This window comes from Trichechus manatus, unplaced genomic scaffold (assembly GCF_000243295.1).
Source record: "Trichechus manatus latirostris isolate Lorelei unplaced genomic scaffold, TriManLat1.0 scaffold00016, whole genome shotgun sequence".
NCBI lineage: Eukaryota > Metazoa > Chordata > Mammalia > Sirenia > Trichechidae > Trichechus > Trichechus manatus.
In genome coordinates this window covers 10919597-10940314 of record NW_004443952.1, presented here as the reverse complement: position 1 = coordinate 10940314, position 20718 = coordinate 10919597, and the positions used below count along the sequence as shown (strand labels likewise).

The following is a 20718-nucleotide window of genomic DNA, read 5'->3' as shown; positions in this document are numbered from 1 at the left end:
AGCAACTTAAAAAATAATCAACTAGTGTTTGGAATATTATATTGGATTTATGAATATTGAACCGTAAAAGCTATATATATATGTATAGAATATTTTATGTCACACAAAATAGGTAAGTCTATTTTGCCTACTTTCTTCTGAGAAATCATCCTCCATGACAGACTACCAGTAGCTACTTCTCATTTTCTTATTCCTTAGCCTACGGTGCTTTATTAGTATATTTATTATAGTTCAATGCAACTTATTTCCAGAATATATTAGTCAATATTTCATTCAGTTTTGTTTGTTTAATCTTTTCATTCAAACGCCATTAAATTTTTTTTAAACCAATGAGGAAACTGAAAAATAATGTCATATATATAGTCCTTCTATAGATGGATGGATCCAGATAGAGTAAGCTTATTGTACAATGCTGGGAGTCCTGGGTTGGCTAAAACTTTTACACAGCTTCAAACTAAAACTCTCTGAATATTTACTTAAAAATTTTTTTTTAGAAGAGAACTTGAGTTCTATTTGAAAAAGGGCATACAAAAAAATTAGCTATTAGCAGCACTCCAGCTTGTATAATGAGCACAAAACAAAACAGTCCCCCACCCACTCAAAAAAACCCAACAAAACACCAGCAATTAATCTCCTCCCTGAAAGACAGTTTAGCACCACCTGTTGCTAGTTCAGCATGCTTCCTGGTAGCCTCAATATATATCCCAAAAGGCATTTCTTACACAGAGGGTCATGTAGTTCACCTAGGAAAAATCTTCTGATAATTCACAGTCTGGATAATCGGGGGGAGGTAAATGTAACAGATAACTGTTGCTCTTTGTCTAAAACCAAGGACAACAAACATTAGCAAACTGGATGTCTGTCTATGGACAACCACCTCCAGGGTCTAACAGAATTATGCTCATTTTGCTAAGACATACCAGGTATGGCTGAGCCAACAGAGAGGCCAGAGCCACCATCTGATAATTTTCCATCAATATATACTTTCCAAGCTCCGCCAGCACTTGTCCAAGTGATTGCAATATGGTGCCACCTGCCATCATTCACTGGGGAGCAGTCTGTTATCTTTTCCTTGCCATTCACATAAAGAACCCAGCTGTGGAGAGAAAGATTCCAGGGGACATAGTCATCAGTCATATATGGCAATCCCTTCTGTGTGACAGGTTATGGTTTTTCTTCTTTTTTATGGGTAAAGTACTTCATGTAAACCCATTGCTCCTTTTTCTCTATTTGGTCACATTTCATAGGAGCAGATTTGATTCACTAACTTCATTTTATTGTAGCTTATTGAGGGGTAGGAGTAAGTCTTAGGATGAGCTGAGCCAAGTGGGTCCAATTTGAGACAAGTCACCAACTGGCTATTTTGGAGAGGGCAAATCAAGAGGGGAAGGAGTTAGAGTTGTACAAATGTCAGGCTGTTTCCTTTCTCTAGAGTGTATGTTTCCTGAGATCAAGAAGAAACTTCTGATATCCCAGAGAAAGTAAGTTCTGTTTTGTGCTTGCTAAAGCAGTCACATACAGATAAAATAAGTCAAATCAAAGATAAGAATTATTGGAATGAAATAAGGGTGGCCAGCTAAAAGAGGTTTCCAACAACTATGTCACTTAAAGTGACAAATAAGCAATTTAAAGTGAAAAATCTTAAAAAGCAAATGGAGATTTTCCCATACTGTAAACCAAAACTCAGTACTCCATAACAAATAACCCCTCCTTTCCTCCTCCCTCCTACCCCTGGTAACCACTAAGAAACTTTGGTCTCTATACATTTGCCTGTTCTTATCTTTTTATATAAATGAGGTCATGTAATGTTTGTCTTTCTGTGATTGGCTTACTTCACTCAGCATAATTTCTTCAAGCTCCATCCATATTGTAGCATGTATCGAGACTTCATTTCTCTTACTGGCTGAGTAGTATTCCATTGTATGTATGTGCCACATTTTGTTTATCCATTCATTTGTTGAGCATTTAGGTGGTTTGCACCTTTTGGCTACTGTGAATAGTGCTTCAATGAATATTGATGTACAAGTATCTGTTTGAATCTCTGTTTCAAGTCTTTTGGGTACATACCTAAGAATGGAATTGCTGACTGTACGGTAGTTCTATTTTTAGTTTTTTGAGGAACTGCCACACTGCTTTCCACAGTGCTGTACAATTTTGCATTCCAAACAGCAAAGGACAAGCGTTCCAATTTTCCTACATTCTCACCAACATTTGTTATTTTCTATTTTCTTTCTTTTTTTTTTTTTAATCTTAGCCATCCTAGTGTGAGTGAAATGGTATGTCATTGAGGCTTTGGTTTGCATCTCTCTGATGGTGAATGACGTTGAACATCTTTTCATATGTTTGGTGGCCATTTGAATGTCTGAATATTTTGATAAAAGAATCTATAGAAGAATCCTGATCAAAAGGGGGAAAATATAGAACAAAATGTCAAAGTCTCATGGAATCCAGACTTTCTGGAGGCATGGAGGCTGGATGAACCCCCAAAACTATTGCCCTGAGATAATCTTTAAACCTTAAACCAAAAATATCCCCTGAAATCTTCTTAAAATCAAACAATAGTTTAGCTTAACTAGTAAAGAATGTCTGCCTTAAGCATTATGCTCTTTTAAGATCTATCTATATGGGATCAAACTGACAACAGCAACTTGAAAGATTAGATAGGAATCTTAGGCTGCAGTGAGTTTATGTTAATGGGGGACCAGAAACTCAGAAAAGAAGAATGAGAATGGTTGCACAACTCCAAGAATGTAATCAATGTTACTGAAATGTACATGTAGAAACTTGAACTGGTGTATGTTTTGCTGTGCATATTCTCAACAACAATAACAACAAAATTAAATAAATTATAAAACAAATGAAGCCCACAGAGTTGAGTAATAAGGAAGATGTTTTAAAGTTATAAAAATAAAAATGTTCATTCTGAAGGAAGAAAAAAAGCACGTGGAGAAGGTTGACATAATTTATTGAATGCCTCTCTGAGCATCCCCTCAGCCCCTGTATCAACATGTTTATGAAAAAATAGTATTTTTGCAACATTGATTGTTGTCTCCCCCATTCAAGCAGGTAACAGGTTCTCTTGATACATATTTTTTGCCTCAGGGATGTTTCTAAAGACATCTTGGATTTTGTTTCTGAAAGCTCAAGTCCACTAAGAAGAATAGGGTTTGAGGGTGGGGGAGAGTTCTACCAGAATAAAGAGATTCCCCTGGGTTGAGGAGAGGAGAGAGAGCCTGGTGGGTCCCTGAGACCTGCAGCCTGCTCACTAACAGTAGGCTGTAGATGTGTGTGGATCTGAGGGGAAAACATGCTTATGAAAATATTCACACCTGACTTTGTAGACTGATTCATATTCAATACCTGTGTCAGTGGGTCAATAATGTCATAGAAATTCATTAACCTTTGGAGGCCTTGATATGTAAAACAAGGAGCACCGGCCTTAAAGTCAGAGTTTGAGTCTTAGCTCTGCCATTCCTGGTGTGTGAGGTGTTAGACAAATCATTTAGTCTCTTGGAAACTTAGTTTTACTATCTGTAAAACTGGCATGAGTTCCTCAGGTCATCACAAATCTCAGAGGAAGTAATACATATGAAAACACATGTATAAGGTATTATCACTAAAACTTTGCCTTCTTACAGAACTTGTCCAGGTATTTTTATTTGATTATTGACATCCTGCTGTCATGCTGGAGCTCTGGACTGCCCCTACTTCTCTATCTACCTTGATGCCAGGATAAAGTCCTAAGCCTGAGCTCCACAAGGCTGGTCGTCTGCTCCACTTCATAGTCTTTCCCATGTGACATTTAGGCTCTATTCTAGGCAATCTATTCAAACTTCCAACAGTTACCTGCAGGTACTGCATCCTGACACTTCTGCTTACCCATTATAATCAGTTAGGAGGAAGGTATTATCACTGCCGTTTTCAACTGCATAGGAGATTGGTGTTCCATAGTTGGTGATGTCAGAGGATTTCATCCAGAACGAGCAGGTTATAGCACTGAGAGATGGAAGCACTCCATCCAGCATGACATAACCATAGATTCCAGAAACTTCAAAATCCAGGTTAAAACCCGTAGACTGTTCTGCAACAAATAAGAAAATTGTGCAGATCATGGCACTTGCGAGGCATCTATCAATGGTCTGAGTCAGAATCAACTCGACGGCACACAACAAGGTAAGCAGTACTGTTGTCAAAGAATGTTCACTCCATAAATAAGATTATTTGAGAAGCAGTTTCAAAGTTAAATATACAGTATATACAAAGCAGATAACAGTCTTTTCAAATAAGATAATCGGTGAGTATCTAAGATGGCAAAAGCACTCAGTAGTGAATGGAAGCAGAAAAAGCGAACAGTTGGCAGGAGAGGTGGAGTTGGGGAGTTATTAAAGATGAAAGATACCATGTCTATTGCTGATGAGAATGACTCCATAGAGAGGAAGTAATCCATGCTGCAGGAGAGGAGGAGGAGATAACTGTAGGAGCAATGTCCCACCCCCACTCAGGGCTCTGGCTCTTCTCTATTTCCTGAGCAATTCAGCCCTGCGCCTAACCCTGCATACTCCACTCAATAAAACAAAAACCCTACAGTTAAAAGACCCAGGCTCCCTTAGCAAGCAGTTTAGGATTGGTTTATTGGTTCTCAAGCATGCCCAGGGACTCTCACCTCCTAAATCAAGTAGCTTATCAAAGTATTCTTTCTAAACATGTAGAATGTGAAGAGTTCTGCTTAACACAGTTTTCTCCAACTCCCCTTACATCTCTAAGCTTCAACTTCCTCATCTGTACTATTGGAGATAATAATAATTGTACCTAGTATATTGGATAGCCATCTGGGTGGCACAAATTGTTGAGCTCTCGATTATTAGCTGAAAGATCGGTGGTTCAAATCCACCAAGAGGCACCTCAGAAGACAGGCCTGGCAATCTGCTTCTGAAAGGTCACAGCCTTGGAAATCCTATGGAGCGGTTCTACTCCGCACACATGGGGTAGCCATAGTCAGAATCAACTTGATGGCAACTAACAACAACAAGGGTTTACAGGATGGCTGTGAAGATTTAAAAAAAAAGTGCAAAGTGCTTAGCATAGCTTTTGGCACATGGGCAGTGCTTGGTGCAGGTAAAATAGATACTGCTATTATATTAGTATTTTAATTATTGTCATTAATAACACTGAGTTCATATATACCTGTTTCACATCTACTGCCTGAAAATCCCGGCCGACATTTGCAACTGTATGAGTTTAATTCATCCACACAGGTGGCCTGGTTTTTACACGGGTTAGAATGACATTCGTTGATGTTCAATTCACAGTGTCGTCCTGTGAAGCCTGCTGCACAATGGCACCTGAAAGAAAACAAAATGATGTAATAGAACAGTTGGAGAAAGGCATTACACGAAGTCTCCTGTTTATGATACCATTGTTTAAAATGACGCTGAAAACTGAAACCCTGAAATATATTTTCCACATCAAAATAGTGTTTTAACTGTTAGTTACTTTTTTAAGTTCATCTAATAAAAGCCTATATAAATCAACACATACTAGAAATACTGCAGTAGTAAGATAAATTAGAAAGTCAAGATGAAGTATTCTGTACACGCCGTGGTTTCTCTCCCTACAGAAGTGCTAGGAAGTAAATAGAAAAAGTTCAGACACTGTTCTAAATGCTATCCATATCTTCATGCTTTCTATATCTTCAGCCAATCTTTATAACTACGAGGTAATACTATTATTATTCCCATTTTACAGATGAGGAAACTGTGGTTCAGAGAGGCTAACTAATTTTCCCAAGTCCTGGTGGTGCAGTGGTGAAGAGCTTGGCTGCTAACCAAAAGGTCAGCAGTTCGAATCCACCAGCTGCTCCTTGGAAACCCTAGGGGGCAGTTCTACTTTGTCCTATAAGGTCGCTATGAGTCGGAATCGACTCGACAGCAATGTTTCTTTTTAAATTGCTTCTAAGTGATACTCGAAAATATAATGTTGAGTGAAAAACAAATTGCAAAAGGATATGTATAATAAGATACCACTTATGTAACACACCTAACAATACTATATACTGTTTATGGAGTCACATACGTAGTAAAGTATAAAATCTAAACAAGGAAGATAAACATAACTTTAGGACAGGGGTTACCTCTGGGGAAGAAAGGAAATTGTGTATGTGTGTTTTGGAGGGAATCCAATACTATCTTTAGCTCTTATTTATTTAAAACAAAAGATGTGATGCAAATATGGCAACATCACAGTGATGAATGCGTGGTTTTTATTATTCTTTGTAGTTTTCTCTATGTCTGAAATATTTAGGAATTAAAAGGGGCTTGTTCAATAAGTACTTGGCTGTTGACCAAAAGGTTGGCAGTTTGAATCCACCAGCTGCTCCTTGGAAACCCTATGGGGCAGTTCTACTCTGTCCTATAGGGTCGCTATGAGTTGGAATCGACTCGACAGCAACAAGTTTTGGTTTTTGTTCGATAAATGGTAACTAATATTGTTATTAGCACTTTCACCTGGAAACAAACCTCTTTGATATAGGCATAAAGCCATAATATGAATAAACGGTTTTTAGGGAGTTTAAAAGGAAATCTCAGTTGGAATTGGGGGATCTTCACTGAGTTCTCGCATTTCACGGTATATCCATGAAATCTGAATTTCATTTTATCTTTATCCTCTGAGACTTGATATCATTACAACACTCTAGTATCTTTAATTATGAAACAGGTTTACTTGGGCAATAACTTGCATTCCCTTTGGATTAGGAGAGGTTACTTTCACCTTTCCTCTAGTTAGCATCAAGACAAATTTGGTATTTATCAATTGTTTTGAGCACTGGGGAGAATTTGGAGCCCTTGTTGTATCTAGCTTCATTGGGAAACTTCTCGTTACCTACGGTTAGGTGCTATATGACACAAGATGCAAAGAGCCAATATGAAGATGCTGCTACAATGATGAAATCTCACCTCCACAAATGTCTCATCAGCAGAATTGCCTTCCTATTTCTTCCTGATAGCATCCTAGCTGTTTGCTGGGGGAGTGTGATGAAATGGGACTGAGACAGGAGAAGCTTGGGAAATGCTGCAACTGGAGAAGACTTTTTTTTTTTTACTTTAACTTTTGCAAAGTTGTAGAACTAGCAGTATCTTGAAGACAATAAAGTTTTCTAAGATTTTGCATGCAAGACCAGTCTGCCCTCGGTACTGCAGAAGCCACAAATCTTGCAAGGAAAGGGGTGGGAGAGGACAGTCTTGATAATGATGGTAGGAGAGTGTTGGTTTTCAAAACAGTGTACTGACACCCTGGGAGCTCAAAAGTCACCCACAAAGTCACTATTTTCAACCACAAAAGCACAGTTTTTATTATTTGTTTATACTCTCAGGTTAGATTTGTTTTGAATCAGGGTTACTAAACTAAAAAAAAAAAAAAAAAAAATTGAAAACCATGGAGATAGTATGTAGACTAGCATTGTGATAGTATGATTGCACAATTCCTTCTGATTTTACCCTCTGTGCAAACTTCAGCTAAAATACAAAACATTTACAAAAATTTGTCTAGTCTGCTGCTACAGTATAGGCTTCTGTGTATTTCCTTTAATCTTCTATGATTTCTCAAGTATAGAACAGTGGTTCCCAACCTTGGCTGTGCATTAGAATCATTGGGGAACTTCAAACATAGTTTCCTTATTTTAAAATTACTGACTTTCCACCTGACTTAGTGAATCAGAACCTCAAGTGAAGAGGAGATTCTACTGTAGCCTGTACTCAGGCAGCACATTTGGGAATGGCTGACTCAGAACTCAAAGTAATATTTCATAAAGGTTGCAGAATGACTGAACAGTTGAGAAAATAAAAATAGCGAGAAGAACCAGAGATAGCCTTTTACCTGAAGCTATTGACACCATCTTTACAGGTAGCTCCATTTTTGCATGGTTGACTGAGACATTCATCCACATTTTTTTCACATCGGGTACCCAAAAATCCAGGTGGGCATTTGCACAAGAACCCCCCAACCTGGTCTTCACAGACTGCATTATTTAAGCATGGGCTTGGCTGGCATTCATTGACTTCTATTTCACAGTGCAGTCCTGGGGATGGATGAGGAAGAGAAAGAACCCAAATAATTAACTCCCCAGGAAAACTGTGATCAAGGTGTTGACTTATAAGAGGATGCTGCTTTCTAAGGGATTGGAATGAAGGCTGCTGGGCTGCACAGTAATTTACTGACCTAGCAAACTGGTTTGAGAACCAATTCTTTAATGAGTCCTGACTTTTGAATTCTGCATTTCTGATAATCTCTTTTTATCTCACCTCTTTCTGAATCTAAGATTAGTAATGGACATTTAGTTGAGACACTAAAGAAAACTAGTACATTTAGTCCAAAATTTTCCTGTGTCTTCTGCCTTGCCTCTTTCTTTCACTGGCAATTTTCTTAGACTTTTTCCTTATCAATTAAGTTTTCGTTTTTTAAAAATATTTTATTGTGATTTAGGTGAAAGTTTACACAGAAAATTGGTTTCCCATTCAATAATTTATACACAAAATTTTCTGTGACACTGGCTGCAATCCCCGCAATATGTCACCACTTTCCCCCTTTCCACCCTAGGTTCCCCATTTCCATTCGTTTGGTTTCCCTGTCCCTCCCTACTTTCTCATCTTTGCTTTTGGGTAAATGTTGCCCTTTTGGCCTGGTATTGTTAATCATTCTAAGGAGCACATTCCTTATGGGTGTTATTATTTATTTTATAGACCAGTCTATTATTTGGCTGAAAGATGATCTCTGGGAGTGGCTTCAGTTCTAAGTTACAAGGGTGTCGTAGGGCAATAGTCTCAGGGGTTCCTTGTTTCTATCAGACCAGTAAGTCTGGTCTTTTTTTATGAATTTGAATTTTGTTCTACATTTTTCTCCTGCTCTAACTAGGATGTTCTACTGTGTTCCCGGTCAGAGTGGTTGGTGGTGGTAGCTGGGCACCATCTAGTTCTTCTGGTCTCAGGCTAGTGGAGGCTGTGATTCATGTGGGTCATTAGTCCTTTGGACTAATGTCTTCCTTGAATCTTTGGTTTTTTTCATTCTCCTTTGCTCCAGATGGGAAGAGACCAATAGTTGTATCTCAGATGGCTGCTTGCAAGCTTTTAAGACCACAGATGCTACTCACCAAAGTAAAATGTAAAGCATTATCTTTATGAACTATATTATGCCAATTGACCTAGGTGTTGCCTAAGACTATGGTCCTTAGCCTTCTAGCCTAGTAACTCAGTCTCTCAAGGTGTTTGGTTATATCTAAGAAGTTTCCATAACTGTGTCCCCTATGTGCTCTATTATATATATGAACACACATGCAGAACATACAAATATGTATGGAGAAATACACACAACCATACTATATATGCACATGGGTGTACTCCTGTATGACCTCCCACATCTATTTAGCATACATATCTACCTATGTATCCATTTATATATTATTATTTGTTATTACTGTTTTTGCAGGATTGTATATGTTATAGTATTTACCGTTGCTTTATTCTTGCATACCTCTCAGTGTCTTTCTTTGCCTTGGCTATATTGTGTTGACTCTCTCTATATTGTGTATTGCCTTTCCCTTCACCAAAATTAACATGTGTCCACTATCTAGTTAATAATTCTCCCTCCTTCCAACTCTCATTCCTGGTAACCATCAAAGAATGTTACTTTCTGTGTGTAAACCTTTTCTTGACTTTTCATAATAGTGGTCTCATGCAATATTTGCCCTTTTGTGATTGACTTATTTCACTCAGCTTAATGTTCTCCAGATTCATCCATGTTGTGAAATGTTTTGCAGATTCATCATTATTCTTTATCATTGCATAGAATTCCATTGTGTGTATGTACCACAGTTTGTTTATCCATTCATCTGTTGATGGGCACTTCGGTTGTTTCCATCTTTTTGCTGTTGTGCATAATGCTGCAATGAACATGGGTGTGCATATGTCTATTCATGTCATGGCTCTTATTTCTCTAGCATATATTCCTAGGAGTGGGATTGCTGGATCATATAGAATTTCTATTTCTAGCTTTTTGAGGAGGTGCAGTACAATTTTCCACAGTGGTAGTACCATTTTACAATCCCACCAGCAGTGTATGAGAGTTCCAATTTCCCCAGATCCTCGCCAGCATTTGCTGTTTTCTGTTTTTTTTATGCTTGCCGATTATTGCCGTGGTGAGATGGTATCTCATTGTAGTTTTGATTTGCATCTCTCTAACGGCTAATGATCATGAGCATCTCTTCATGTGTTTGTTAGCCACCTGAGTGTCTTCTTTGGTGAAGTGTCTGTTCATGTCCTTTCCCTACTTTTTTGTTGGGCTGTTAGTCTTTTTCTTGTTGAGGTGTTGAGGTTTTCTATAAATTTTAGAGGTTAGACCCTTGCCAGATAGGTCATTGCCAAATTATTTTCCCAGTCTGTAGGTTCCCTTTCCACTCTTTTGGTGGAGTCTTTTGATGAGCATAAGTGTTTAATTTTTAGGAAGTCCCAGTTGTTGAGTTTATCATCTGCTGTTTTGCATTTTTAATTATGTTTGATAGTCTATTTATGCCATCAGTTATGGCCCCTAGTTTTGTCCCTATGTTATTTTTCCATGAACTTTAGAGTTTTAGGCTTAGCATGTAGGTCTTTGATCCATTTTGAGTTAGTTTTTGTGTATGGTGTAAGGTATGGACCCTATTTCATTCTTCTGTAAATGGATATCCAGTTTTGCCAGCACTGTTTGTTAAAGAGACTACCTCTTCCCCGTTTAATGGATTTTGACTGTCGAAGATCAGCTGTCCATTACAGTATGGATTTACTTCTGAGTTCTCAACTCTTTTCTATTGGTCTGTGTGTCTGTCATTGTACCAGTACCAAGCTGTTTTGACTACCATGGCTGTAGAGTAGGTTCTGAGATCAGGAAGTGTGATACCTCCTACTTTGTTCTTCTTCTTCAATAATACTTTAGCTATCCAGGGTCAATTCAGTTTATATATATTTTTTACCATATTATTTTGCTTCCATTTGCAAAATGATCTTACATGATTTGTATCCAGTTCCTTCTTGAATGATTTGTTTTAGCATGCAAGTTCTTGTTCTCTCTCTCCTCCACCCCCAACCCCACTCTCCCTCTCTCTGTCTCACACTGCCTAGCACAGTTCTCTGCACAGAGTGGAAACTCTGTAAATGCTTAGTGAGTGAAAAAGCCAAATGAATAGTAAATTAAAAACAAAAATACATGTTCACTATAGAAAATGTAAAAAATCCAGAAAAAGCCCATTAAATAAAATAAAAATCACCTATAATTTCAGAGGTACTTTTCTGATATGTTTTCTCTGTATAAATATATATAGACACATAAACAAAATTGAATCCTATTGTTTATACTGTCTGTACCCTGTTCTCCCCCCACCCCCAACAGTGTACTGTAAACATTTTCCTATGGTGTTAAACATTCTACATCATACTTGATTTTAGTCAAATGGGTATTCCATGGATCTATTTACACCCATTTTTTAAAAAATCAAATCATATTTATTGAGATCTTGTAATCTTATAATTGAAATAATTCTACCACTGTTCTTTAATCAACATTTCATGACTATTCTCCCCCATTTATTCTTCTAGACAAAATTTTTAATCATTATATTAATTCTGCTTCCTTGGAAAAAACACTTTTGGAGTTTTGACTGAAGTTGATTGTATATTAATTTGTGGAGAAATTAGACTATAATATTGAGACCTGCCGTTGAAGAATTGTCTCAATTTTTTAAAGTCTTTTTATCCTTCAGTAAAATAAAAAAATTTTCTTCATATATGTTCTGCGTGTTTAAGTATCTTGTGCTTTATGTTACTATTGTGAATTGTTATTCTCTGATATGTTTTTTGTTTATTATATAAAAATGAATATAAAATATTTAAAATGTTTACATATTTACTTTAAACTAGCTTACTAAGTCCCATCAATTTATATCATATCAACTTTTAACCATTTTATTTTAATCTTTTGTACCACATCAGCAGGTATTACAATTAACAATATTATTACTGGATCTCCTTTTCTTCTATTTGACTTTAACAAAATCCCTCTAGTCCAATGTTCCTCAGGTCTGGGTGAATGAATGCAGATTTCTGGGCCCCATCCAAGACCAACAATGAGACTGTCTGGAGGTGAGCTCAGGATTTTATGTTTCCTAGATGATTCTTATGAACAATAGAGTTTGATGTTTTGATCATGCTGATTGTTGACTTGAAATATATACTCTTAATCATATAATGGAATTAAAAAAAACATATTTGTTGACTGAATAAAAGACCATTTTGCTTCTAAAGAAGCTATTTAATTGATTTGATATTTTAGGAACTCTCTGTATATCTTCTTAAGTGCCTTTAGAATTCAAAGAAAATATTAGTGAATGCAAAAATACTGTATTTTTGTGCAAATAACACGCTCTTTCTACATCTGTTTGCCAATCGTGCCCTCCCCTGTAAGGTATTTTTGTAAGTGTGCTATGCTAATTTTTTTTTTTTTTTTTAACAGCAACATGTAAACAAAATCTAGCATACAGGCGGTTGTGAAAATGCCTCACAGGGGGAGGACGTGGTTGGCAAACAAACGGAGAAGGCCCGTGTTATTTGTGTAAAATATGGTATGTGGAGCTCTACAGAATTTTAAGACAGAATAGGAAAAATGGAATCATCTTACCTATGAATCCTTTCATACACATGCAGCGATAGCCAGCCAAATCATCAACGCAGTTTCCTTTATTTAAACAAGGACTGGAGCTACACTCATTTATATTTTCTTCACAATATTGACCTGCAGAGGATCATAGAATCTTTGAGCTGGAGAAACACGAAAGGACTTTAAGACCAATAGTTTCAAGCAACTTGCTCAGGTGTCAGAGTAGAGCAATTGGAAATCTGGATTGCATGTTTGTGAAACATTTTGCTGTTTGCAAAATACCTTGAAATAAAACGCTTTCTTGCATTTTACAAACTGCAAAAAAAAAAATAAGAAAAAGAAAAAAAATTGTCCAACAGGAAATTTGACACCAAGTCATATTTGTAGTTAAGCTGATAAGTGTAATTTTGTATAAACAAATTTCACATATTACTTTTTTGCTAGTTGTTTACCCCTTTGGAGAGTTTATTCCTTTATAGATAAGAGGTCATAGTTACAAGTTTGAAAAAAATCATGGGAGAAATACATTGTAAAGAAAACAACTTATTTTGTTCTGCAAATTGGGAAAACACAGCCAAACTTCTGTGAAGCTGTCCCGTTTTTCTAGGCAAACATTACTTTAGAACAACTAATATAATTCAAACCCTTCATTTTACAGACCTAGAAAATGAGAATCAAAGAGATCTATGACATTTCCACAGCCAGGTATAGAAGTGAGCCTAGAATCTTAAGTTTTTAAACTGAACTATGAATATACAAAAACTCCTTGAGTTGAAGAGGTTAGGGTGCTTAAATTGACAACTCTGGAATTCTGTAACACATATCTAATAATTTATGTACTTTAGCAACATGAAGATGTGCTAAGGGCAAATTTCACCAATAAAAGTCAGCTTTGGAGAATAGTAAATCTAAGATAGAGTTTGTACCTTCAGATAGACAATAGCGAGTATTTTTTATCTTTCACGGTAGATCCACACAATAAATTTCATGTCCAGTAAATATTTATTTTGATTTAGAAGCTTGCAGTGTGTGTCTGTCATTCTGGTCACAAGCTTTGACTTGGATTCAACCCTAGGTGTCACTGACTTGAGATTCAGAATTTGGGTAAAGACACGTGGTGGAGCTGCATCACTCCCCTACTGTAGGTGTAAATGCAGCCATATGCACATGGCAAAGAGGGTGCGAGGGAGCGACTGAGAGAATATTGAAATTGGGCAAGCTATTTGGTTATAGATCCAGCTGCTGAACACACTGTCTGCAAATCTGCAGCTTCCTCAGTTGGTTTTAGAGTTTGCATGCCTCTCAGAATGCAAGCTGAGTGTGATTTGTTTCAAGATATATGTGACATGGCCCCTAACTGCAAGCCACCTACTTTATCTGGTGTACATGATCCAAAATTCATCTATTCCCTTGTAGGAGACAAAATAAGACTATTGAAAGACAGCATGTTGTCCACTCTACTTCATTGCTGATTTAAGAGATTTTCAAGGGCTATTTTGATATACAGACTTTTGAACTACATTTCCAGCTAAAATATGATTCTACTGTATAAACTCAATTATTTCCCTGTATGACTATGATTATCATTGCTGCACGAATTTCAAACGCATAAAATATGTAACAGTTGATTTAAGTGATTACTCCTATAAATTATGATATTCACATTTTCATTTCTTTATGAAAATTGTTTTTGCATGATAAAGTCATTAGACTCGTTCCTTTAAAATCTTTTAACAATTTTACTGAACACAGTGAAGTATAGAAAATTATATAGACGTATGTTGAAAAGATATATTCAGATATGTTTTTAGTATTACAACAATACTTTTATGAGTTACGTACAGTGCTGGATGATTTAGATACTATCTCATCACTCCCCACAGTAATGTTCTGAGGTTATTATTACTTATAAAATAATAAATTATATTCTTTATCATAGGACCAGGTTATAAATAACATAATAATTATAATGAGATTGAAGAAAATTGACAATAAGATCTCTGGCTTAAATAAGAAATACACTTACATATACGTACTCATTTAAGTTAAAAAGGAGAGGCAGAGTGGTCCATAACAATCTGAGGAACACAAATGCCTAAGGTCCAGTTAGTAATAGTCACACACACATACACAGAAATAAGCACATACATACTTCATAACTTAAGCAAAATACTAGTGAAGAGCAAGTGGAGGACCTAATCTTTGCTAGGCTTCACATCTTTTCTCTCATTTGATGACCTCCACTTTTACATATGGTGGAAAGTCACAAATCTAGTTGATGAAGATGGGGCTCAAAACCAGGTCTGCCTGTTTTACAAATCTCAAGCAATTTCATACTGAAAAATTAATAGTTTACTCTCCTAACATGATAGCATAATGAAAAGAACATTTCCCAATGCATACAAATAATAATAGGAAATATGCTTCTTCAGTGTGTTTATAATATCCTATGAATGTATTCTAACAATGCATTTAAAATTTACCTCAGCAATGAAATTTTAATGATTCCTAAATTTATATTGTAAAAACAAGAAACCTTTTCCTTACCTGTGTAACCAGAAGGGCACTCACAAATGAATTCCCCAACCTGATCTTTACAAATTCCATTGTTGAGACAAGGCAGTGAGCTGCATTCATCAATTTCTATTTCACACTTTAAGCCTGAAACGCAAAACAAACAACGAAGGGCTATCAAAGAGAGGGGTTAACAGAAACAGACCATGCTTGTTTAAAGATAAATATCCCAATAATCTGAGTTTATAGGGTGGTGGTGGTGAAGGAACAGGAAATATTTATTAAATGCTACCTTCTAGTTAATTTTTAATGAAAACTCTGTCTCTTTCTAAACAGATTTAAGATATCCTTACAAGGATGCATTAAAGATAGCAAAGGATTATAAATTGGAAGTAAGGGATTAAAAATAAAAGGGAAAACTGGAAGCATAAAATGTGGCCAAGAATTAGGTTAATTCCCAAGTGAAAAACTGTTGCTGTTGTGTGCCACTGAGTCAATTCTGACTCACAGAGACCCTACAGGATACAGTAGAACTGCCCCATAGGGTTTCCTAGGCTGTAATCTTAATGGGGGCAGATTGCCAGGTCTTTTCTCCCATGCAGCCGCTAGTGGATTCCAACCACAAACCTTTTGGTTAGCAGCTGACAGCGTAACCATTTCGTCGCTAGGGTTCCTTCTAAGGTAAAAAATAGGAAGTCATAAATACTTGCTACCAAGGTCACCCGACTGTGGGAGTGGATGGAGCTAAATCCTGCCAGGTCTCCGCTCACGTGCAGAGCTGAGTCCTAGAGCGGGGCTGCATCTTCCCAGACAGGGAACACAGGCTTCTGTGGGCTAGCTCTGCCGGAAATCCATGTTCTTCCACTGTATCAGGGGGTCTCATGGTATCCCACCCTCATCAATAGCATCTGCATTACCTGGAAACTTGATAGAAATGCAAATTCTCAGGCCCCTCCCCAGACCTACTGAACAGAAATTCTGGGGGTGGGGTCCAGCAATCGGTGTTTTAATAAATCAACCAGACAATTCTGATGCATGTTAAAGTTTGAGAACCACTGTCCTATACCGTGCCCTCTCTCAATCACCACTCATTACAGGATTCTAGAACAAGATCCATTATTCTTATAGAATGTCAGGACCAAGAGTTTTTATAAAAACTGAAACACATACATATATACACATATACAAACACGCAAGTAAGCTGTAATACCAAATCAAACCAAACCTGTTGCTATTGAGTCGATTCCAACTCACAGTGACCCTACAGGACAGAGGCGAGCAGCCCCATAGGGTTTCCAGGGAGCAGCTGGTGGATTTGAACTGCTGACGTTTTGGTTAGCAGTTGAGCTCTTAACCACTGTGCCATCACGGCTCCAAACTTTAATGAGTGCAGCGCTAATATTTTTGATCATCTGCAGCTACATTTTATTTTCCAACTTTCCTTTTGTTTCTTTTGTGGTAAATAGTTTTATTAAATAACATTTTTCTCATTTAAAATATTTCATGTAGGCTGTACCAAACTTGATAAAAGGCAAACTGTCTAGATGAAAACAGTGATTATTTTAAATACATTTCAAGTTTAAAGTATAGTTTATTACCCCTCAAAAACTGTATTTCTGGACTGAATTAGAATATGAACCAAACTGCAAGAAAACATAATTCTTATACTACATAATCAAGTCCAAGACAATACTGTTTTTCTGAGCACAGCCTCCAGAAAGATAAAAACAAAGCAACAAATCACAGCTATTCACAAGAACTTTCACTAGTTCATAGCAAATGAGAGAAACTTAGAGTTTATTCGAAAGAGCATATGGCTGGACAATCTGTTGAGTGTCATACATTTAATACGTGCTAGAATAAAATCTTGGACATGACCCTGGAACTGTACACATTCCCATTTAAATCATGGGTTATGATGTGACTTTCACATAGAGACTTTTTACATGATTATTCTCCTTCAAGATGTGCAAAGACAACTGCCATTTGTGAGGTATGTATACTTTTTTTCACCTACTGGTTTGTATTTTTCAATCAAATCTTTGTGCATTGATATGGTCTAATGCATCTTACAAGGAGCCTTGGTGGCGCAATGGTTAAGTGCTCAGCTACTAACCGAAAGGCTGATGGTTCGAACCCACCCAGCAGCTCCCAGGGAAAAAAGACCTGATGAGCTACTCCCACAAAGATTACAGGCTAGGAAACTCTCTGGGACAGTTCTACTCTGTCACTCTGGGTCACTATAAGTTGGAATCGACTCGACAGGACCTGACAACAATAACAATGCATCTTACAGGGTGTATTTGTAATGTTACAAAGTTTGATACTGCAAGTCACAATGATTTCACAAGAAAATATATTACAATTTTTATTCTTCTACATTACCTGTATATCCCGGTGGACAGAGACAAACATAACCAAGCCCAAGTTGTTGGCAGGTTCCACTGTTGTGGCAAGGGTTTAAGAAGCATTCATGGAAAACCTACCAGTGACAGAAAAGAAATCTATCAGAGACAAAACACTATTTCAAAGCCATCTGACTAGGGAGTCAATAGGGTTGCAATATTAGACATCTAGTCCTGCTTTAAAGGTGAGGTCACTCGAACTAGCTGGACTGCTGCCTGCATAATGATAGTATCTGCCATATATGGGCACACGCAATGTATTATATTGTTGAGTAATGTTCTCGTAAACCCAAGAAGTGTTTCTAAATAGTGGTTGCATGTTACAATCTGTCTGAATTGTTTTTTAAAACATACTAAAGGCACGGTCCCAACCCAGATCATCTAAATGACAAATTTTGTGCATCCTTATTTTAAGAAGTTGGCCAGTGATTCATATATGTCTTCAGGGTCGAAAGCCACTGCTCTGGGGCTTCCCACACATTACTATATTCACTAGGCTCAGTTTCAAGTACAAGTTGTTATATTTGGACTAGGCTCTAGGAAGTTGAAATAAGAAATATAATTGCAATATCCTCTTTAAAAATAGTAAAGACCAAGGAATTTATGGCACTGGGCAAAGTGAAGTCAGAGTAATTGCTGAATCTACCAAAATAATCAGATTTAACAACCAGTCTTTAAAAAAAATGGAAAACCGTTGATTTAGTTATGTTCAAATTTTTTTAAACCCACACCTCATTCAACTAAATGATTCTTTTTTTTTTTTTTTCCTGGAGAAAGTTTGTTGTTAAATAATTTTCATGATAGTTGAGTAACTCTTTCTGCCAATCAGAAAAGGCCTTTGGCTACCCCAAATGCCCTTCCTCAGACAATGGGTCATGCTGTGGTGAGTGTTAATTATTAGTGAATCAAAAAGCTCCCTACAGCTACACAGTCTCAGTGTCATATGTTGCAGGGAAAATGATATTTTCGGGGCTTAGAACTTCTTTTAGTACAGCATTTTTGGAAAGCTCCTACTGGAAGTCACAAGTAAATGCAATTATTCATTTATAATATTCACGAGTCTTGATTAAAGTTTCAATTCTAGTAGTTTTCCTCTGTGTGACAAGATTAAGGACAAATTGTTTTCCAAACTTTCCACTAGAGAAAATTTTATAATTGGAAAATGGACTTGCCTGGCTGCTCATGTCATACTTTTTTTTGATGTGTCCTGGAGAGGCACGTGGTACTATACTCTCCTCTGCTGCAGAGAAAGTTGAACTAAAAGCTAATAAAATTAATAGGAAAACATTAGAAAAACATGTTAGCCTGTGGTAGCTGTTGCCTATAAGTAGACTCTAGCTAGATACTATAGTCAAGATTCTGGTTCTCAGAGTGGGCAAAGCCCCAATATTTTGTTTCAATAATATTAAGAAAGAGAGCATAGACATGGATGGCATATGTTATTCAATCTAGACTCTTAGAAGGAAATTTAGAAGTTATTAAGTTCAATGTTTCCCAAATAAGAATCTTTGAGCTACAGTCATCAAAAAGACCTCAAAAGGACAATTTAACAAGTTGAGACAAGTAATATTCAGAATTAAAGCTACCACAAAAACAAGCAAAAGTAAGTCTCCAACATGTGATTATGTAAGAAATAAAGTGTATCATCTTACTTGAACAATCTGTGATGGATCTAGCACCACTGGATGCTGTAGTTCCATAAAAGGGACAAGACAAACAGAAGGACTTCCCTGGATTGGGTTGGTAGTAGTCTCGAGGACATGGATAACAGGGCTTTAACCCAGAACGAGAGAATTCTCCCACTGGACAAGCTACTGCAAAGGTAAAAACAAATAATTTGTGCATATGAAGCAACACATCTACTTAGAAGAAACATATTGTATTTTGGTTGTAAGACAGCTACTGAATTATTAACATAATGCCTTCCACATATTTAATATTCATACTATCTTATCACCCAGATACATATTTTGTTGTGTTTCCTTTCTGTCTTTAATAACATCCCCGTAAACAAACCAAACCCTTTGCCATCTAGTCAATTCCGACTCATGGCGACCCTATAGGACAGAGTTAGAACTGCCCTACGGGGTTTCCAAGGAGCTGCTGGTGGATTCAAACTGTTGACCTTTTGGTTAGCAGCCTGAGTTCTTAATCGCTGCACCACCAGGCCTCCTATAACATACATTAACTCAATGAAAATTAGACTTGGCCATACAATGTTGTATTCTGATTTTTCAACTTAACATTGTATTATAAGCATTTCCTATCATTAAATATTTTCTAACATGATTTTTTAAATTTTTTTTATTTTTTCCCATACAAAAATTTATACATGCATTGTTATGTGACTCTAATTGCTCTCCCCATACTGTAACAGCACACTCATCCTTTCCACTCCTGATTCCCCATGTCCATTCAACCAGCTCCTAATACTCTCTGCCTTCCCATCTCATCTCCGGACAGAAGCTGCCCGTTTAGTCTCTTGTATCTACTTGAGCTAAGAGGCACACTCCTCACGAATATCACTTTATGTCCCACAGTCCAGTCCAATCCCTGTCTGAAGAGTTGACCTTGGAAATTGTTTTAGTTCTGGGCTGATAGAGAATCCAGGGGCCATGCTTTCTGGTGTTCCTCCAGTCTCAGTCAGACATTAAGTCTGGTCTTCTTACTAGAATTTGAGTTCTGCACCCCACCTTTCTCCTGCCCATCCGGGACTCTCTGCTGTGTTCCCTGACAGGGCAGTCATCGGTGGTAGCCAGGCACCATCTAGTTTTTCTGGTCTCAGGCTGATGAAGTCTCTGGTTTATGTGGCCCTTTCTCTCTCAGGCTAATACTTTCCTTGTGTCTTTGGTGGTCTTCATTCTCCTTTACTCCAGCCGGTTGGGACCAACTGATGCATCTTAGATGGCCACTTGCAAGCTTTTAAGACCCCAGATGCCACTCACCAAAGTAGGATGCAGAACATTTTGTTAATAAGCTTTGTTACGCCAATTGACCTAGATGTCCCCTGAAAGCATGGTCCCCAGACCCCTACCCCTGCTACTGTGTCCCTCAAAGTGTTTGATTGTATTCAGGAAACTTCTTAGCTTTGGTTTAGTCCTGTTGTGCTGACTTCCCCTGTAGT

At 37.3% G+C, this 20718-nt stretch overlaps 1 protein-coding gene across 1 annotated transcript in view; it reads right to left on the bottom strand.

Moving 5' to 3' along the window:
• SVEP1 (sushi, von Willebrand factor type A, EGF and pentraxin domain containing 1) overlaps positions 1 to 20718 on the bottom strand; it is a 216669-nt gene that overhangs the window by 52872 nt on the left and 143079 nt on the right. Inside the window, exons 19-27 of the mRNA XM_004372179.2 lie at positions 19247 to 19408; positions 18767 to 18858; positions 17575 to 17671; positions 15223 to 15336; positions 12697 to 12810; positions 7873 to 8074; positions 5185 to 5342; positions 3880 to 4081; positions 921 to 1096 (exon numbers count right to left, since the gene is read on the bottom strand). Of these exons, the coding sequence (XP_004372236.1) occupies positions 921 to 1096; positions 3880 to 4081; positions 5185 to 5342; positions 7873 to 8074; positions 12697 to 12810; positions 15223 to 15336; positions 17575 to 17671; positions 18767 to 18858; positions 19247 to 19408 (1317 nt within the window). The remainder of the gene's footprint in view (positions 1 to 920; positions 1097 to 3879; positions 4082 to 5184; positions 5343 to 7872; positions 8075 to 12696; positions 12811 to 15222; positions 15337 to 17574; positions 17672 to 18766; positions 18859 to 19246; positions 19409 to 20718) is intronic.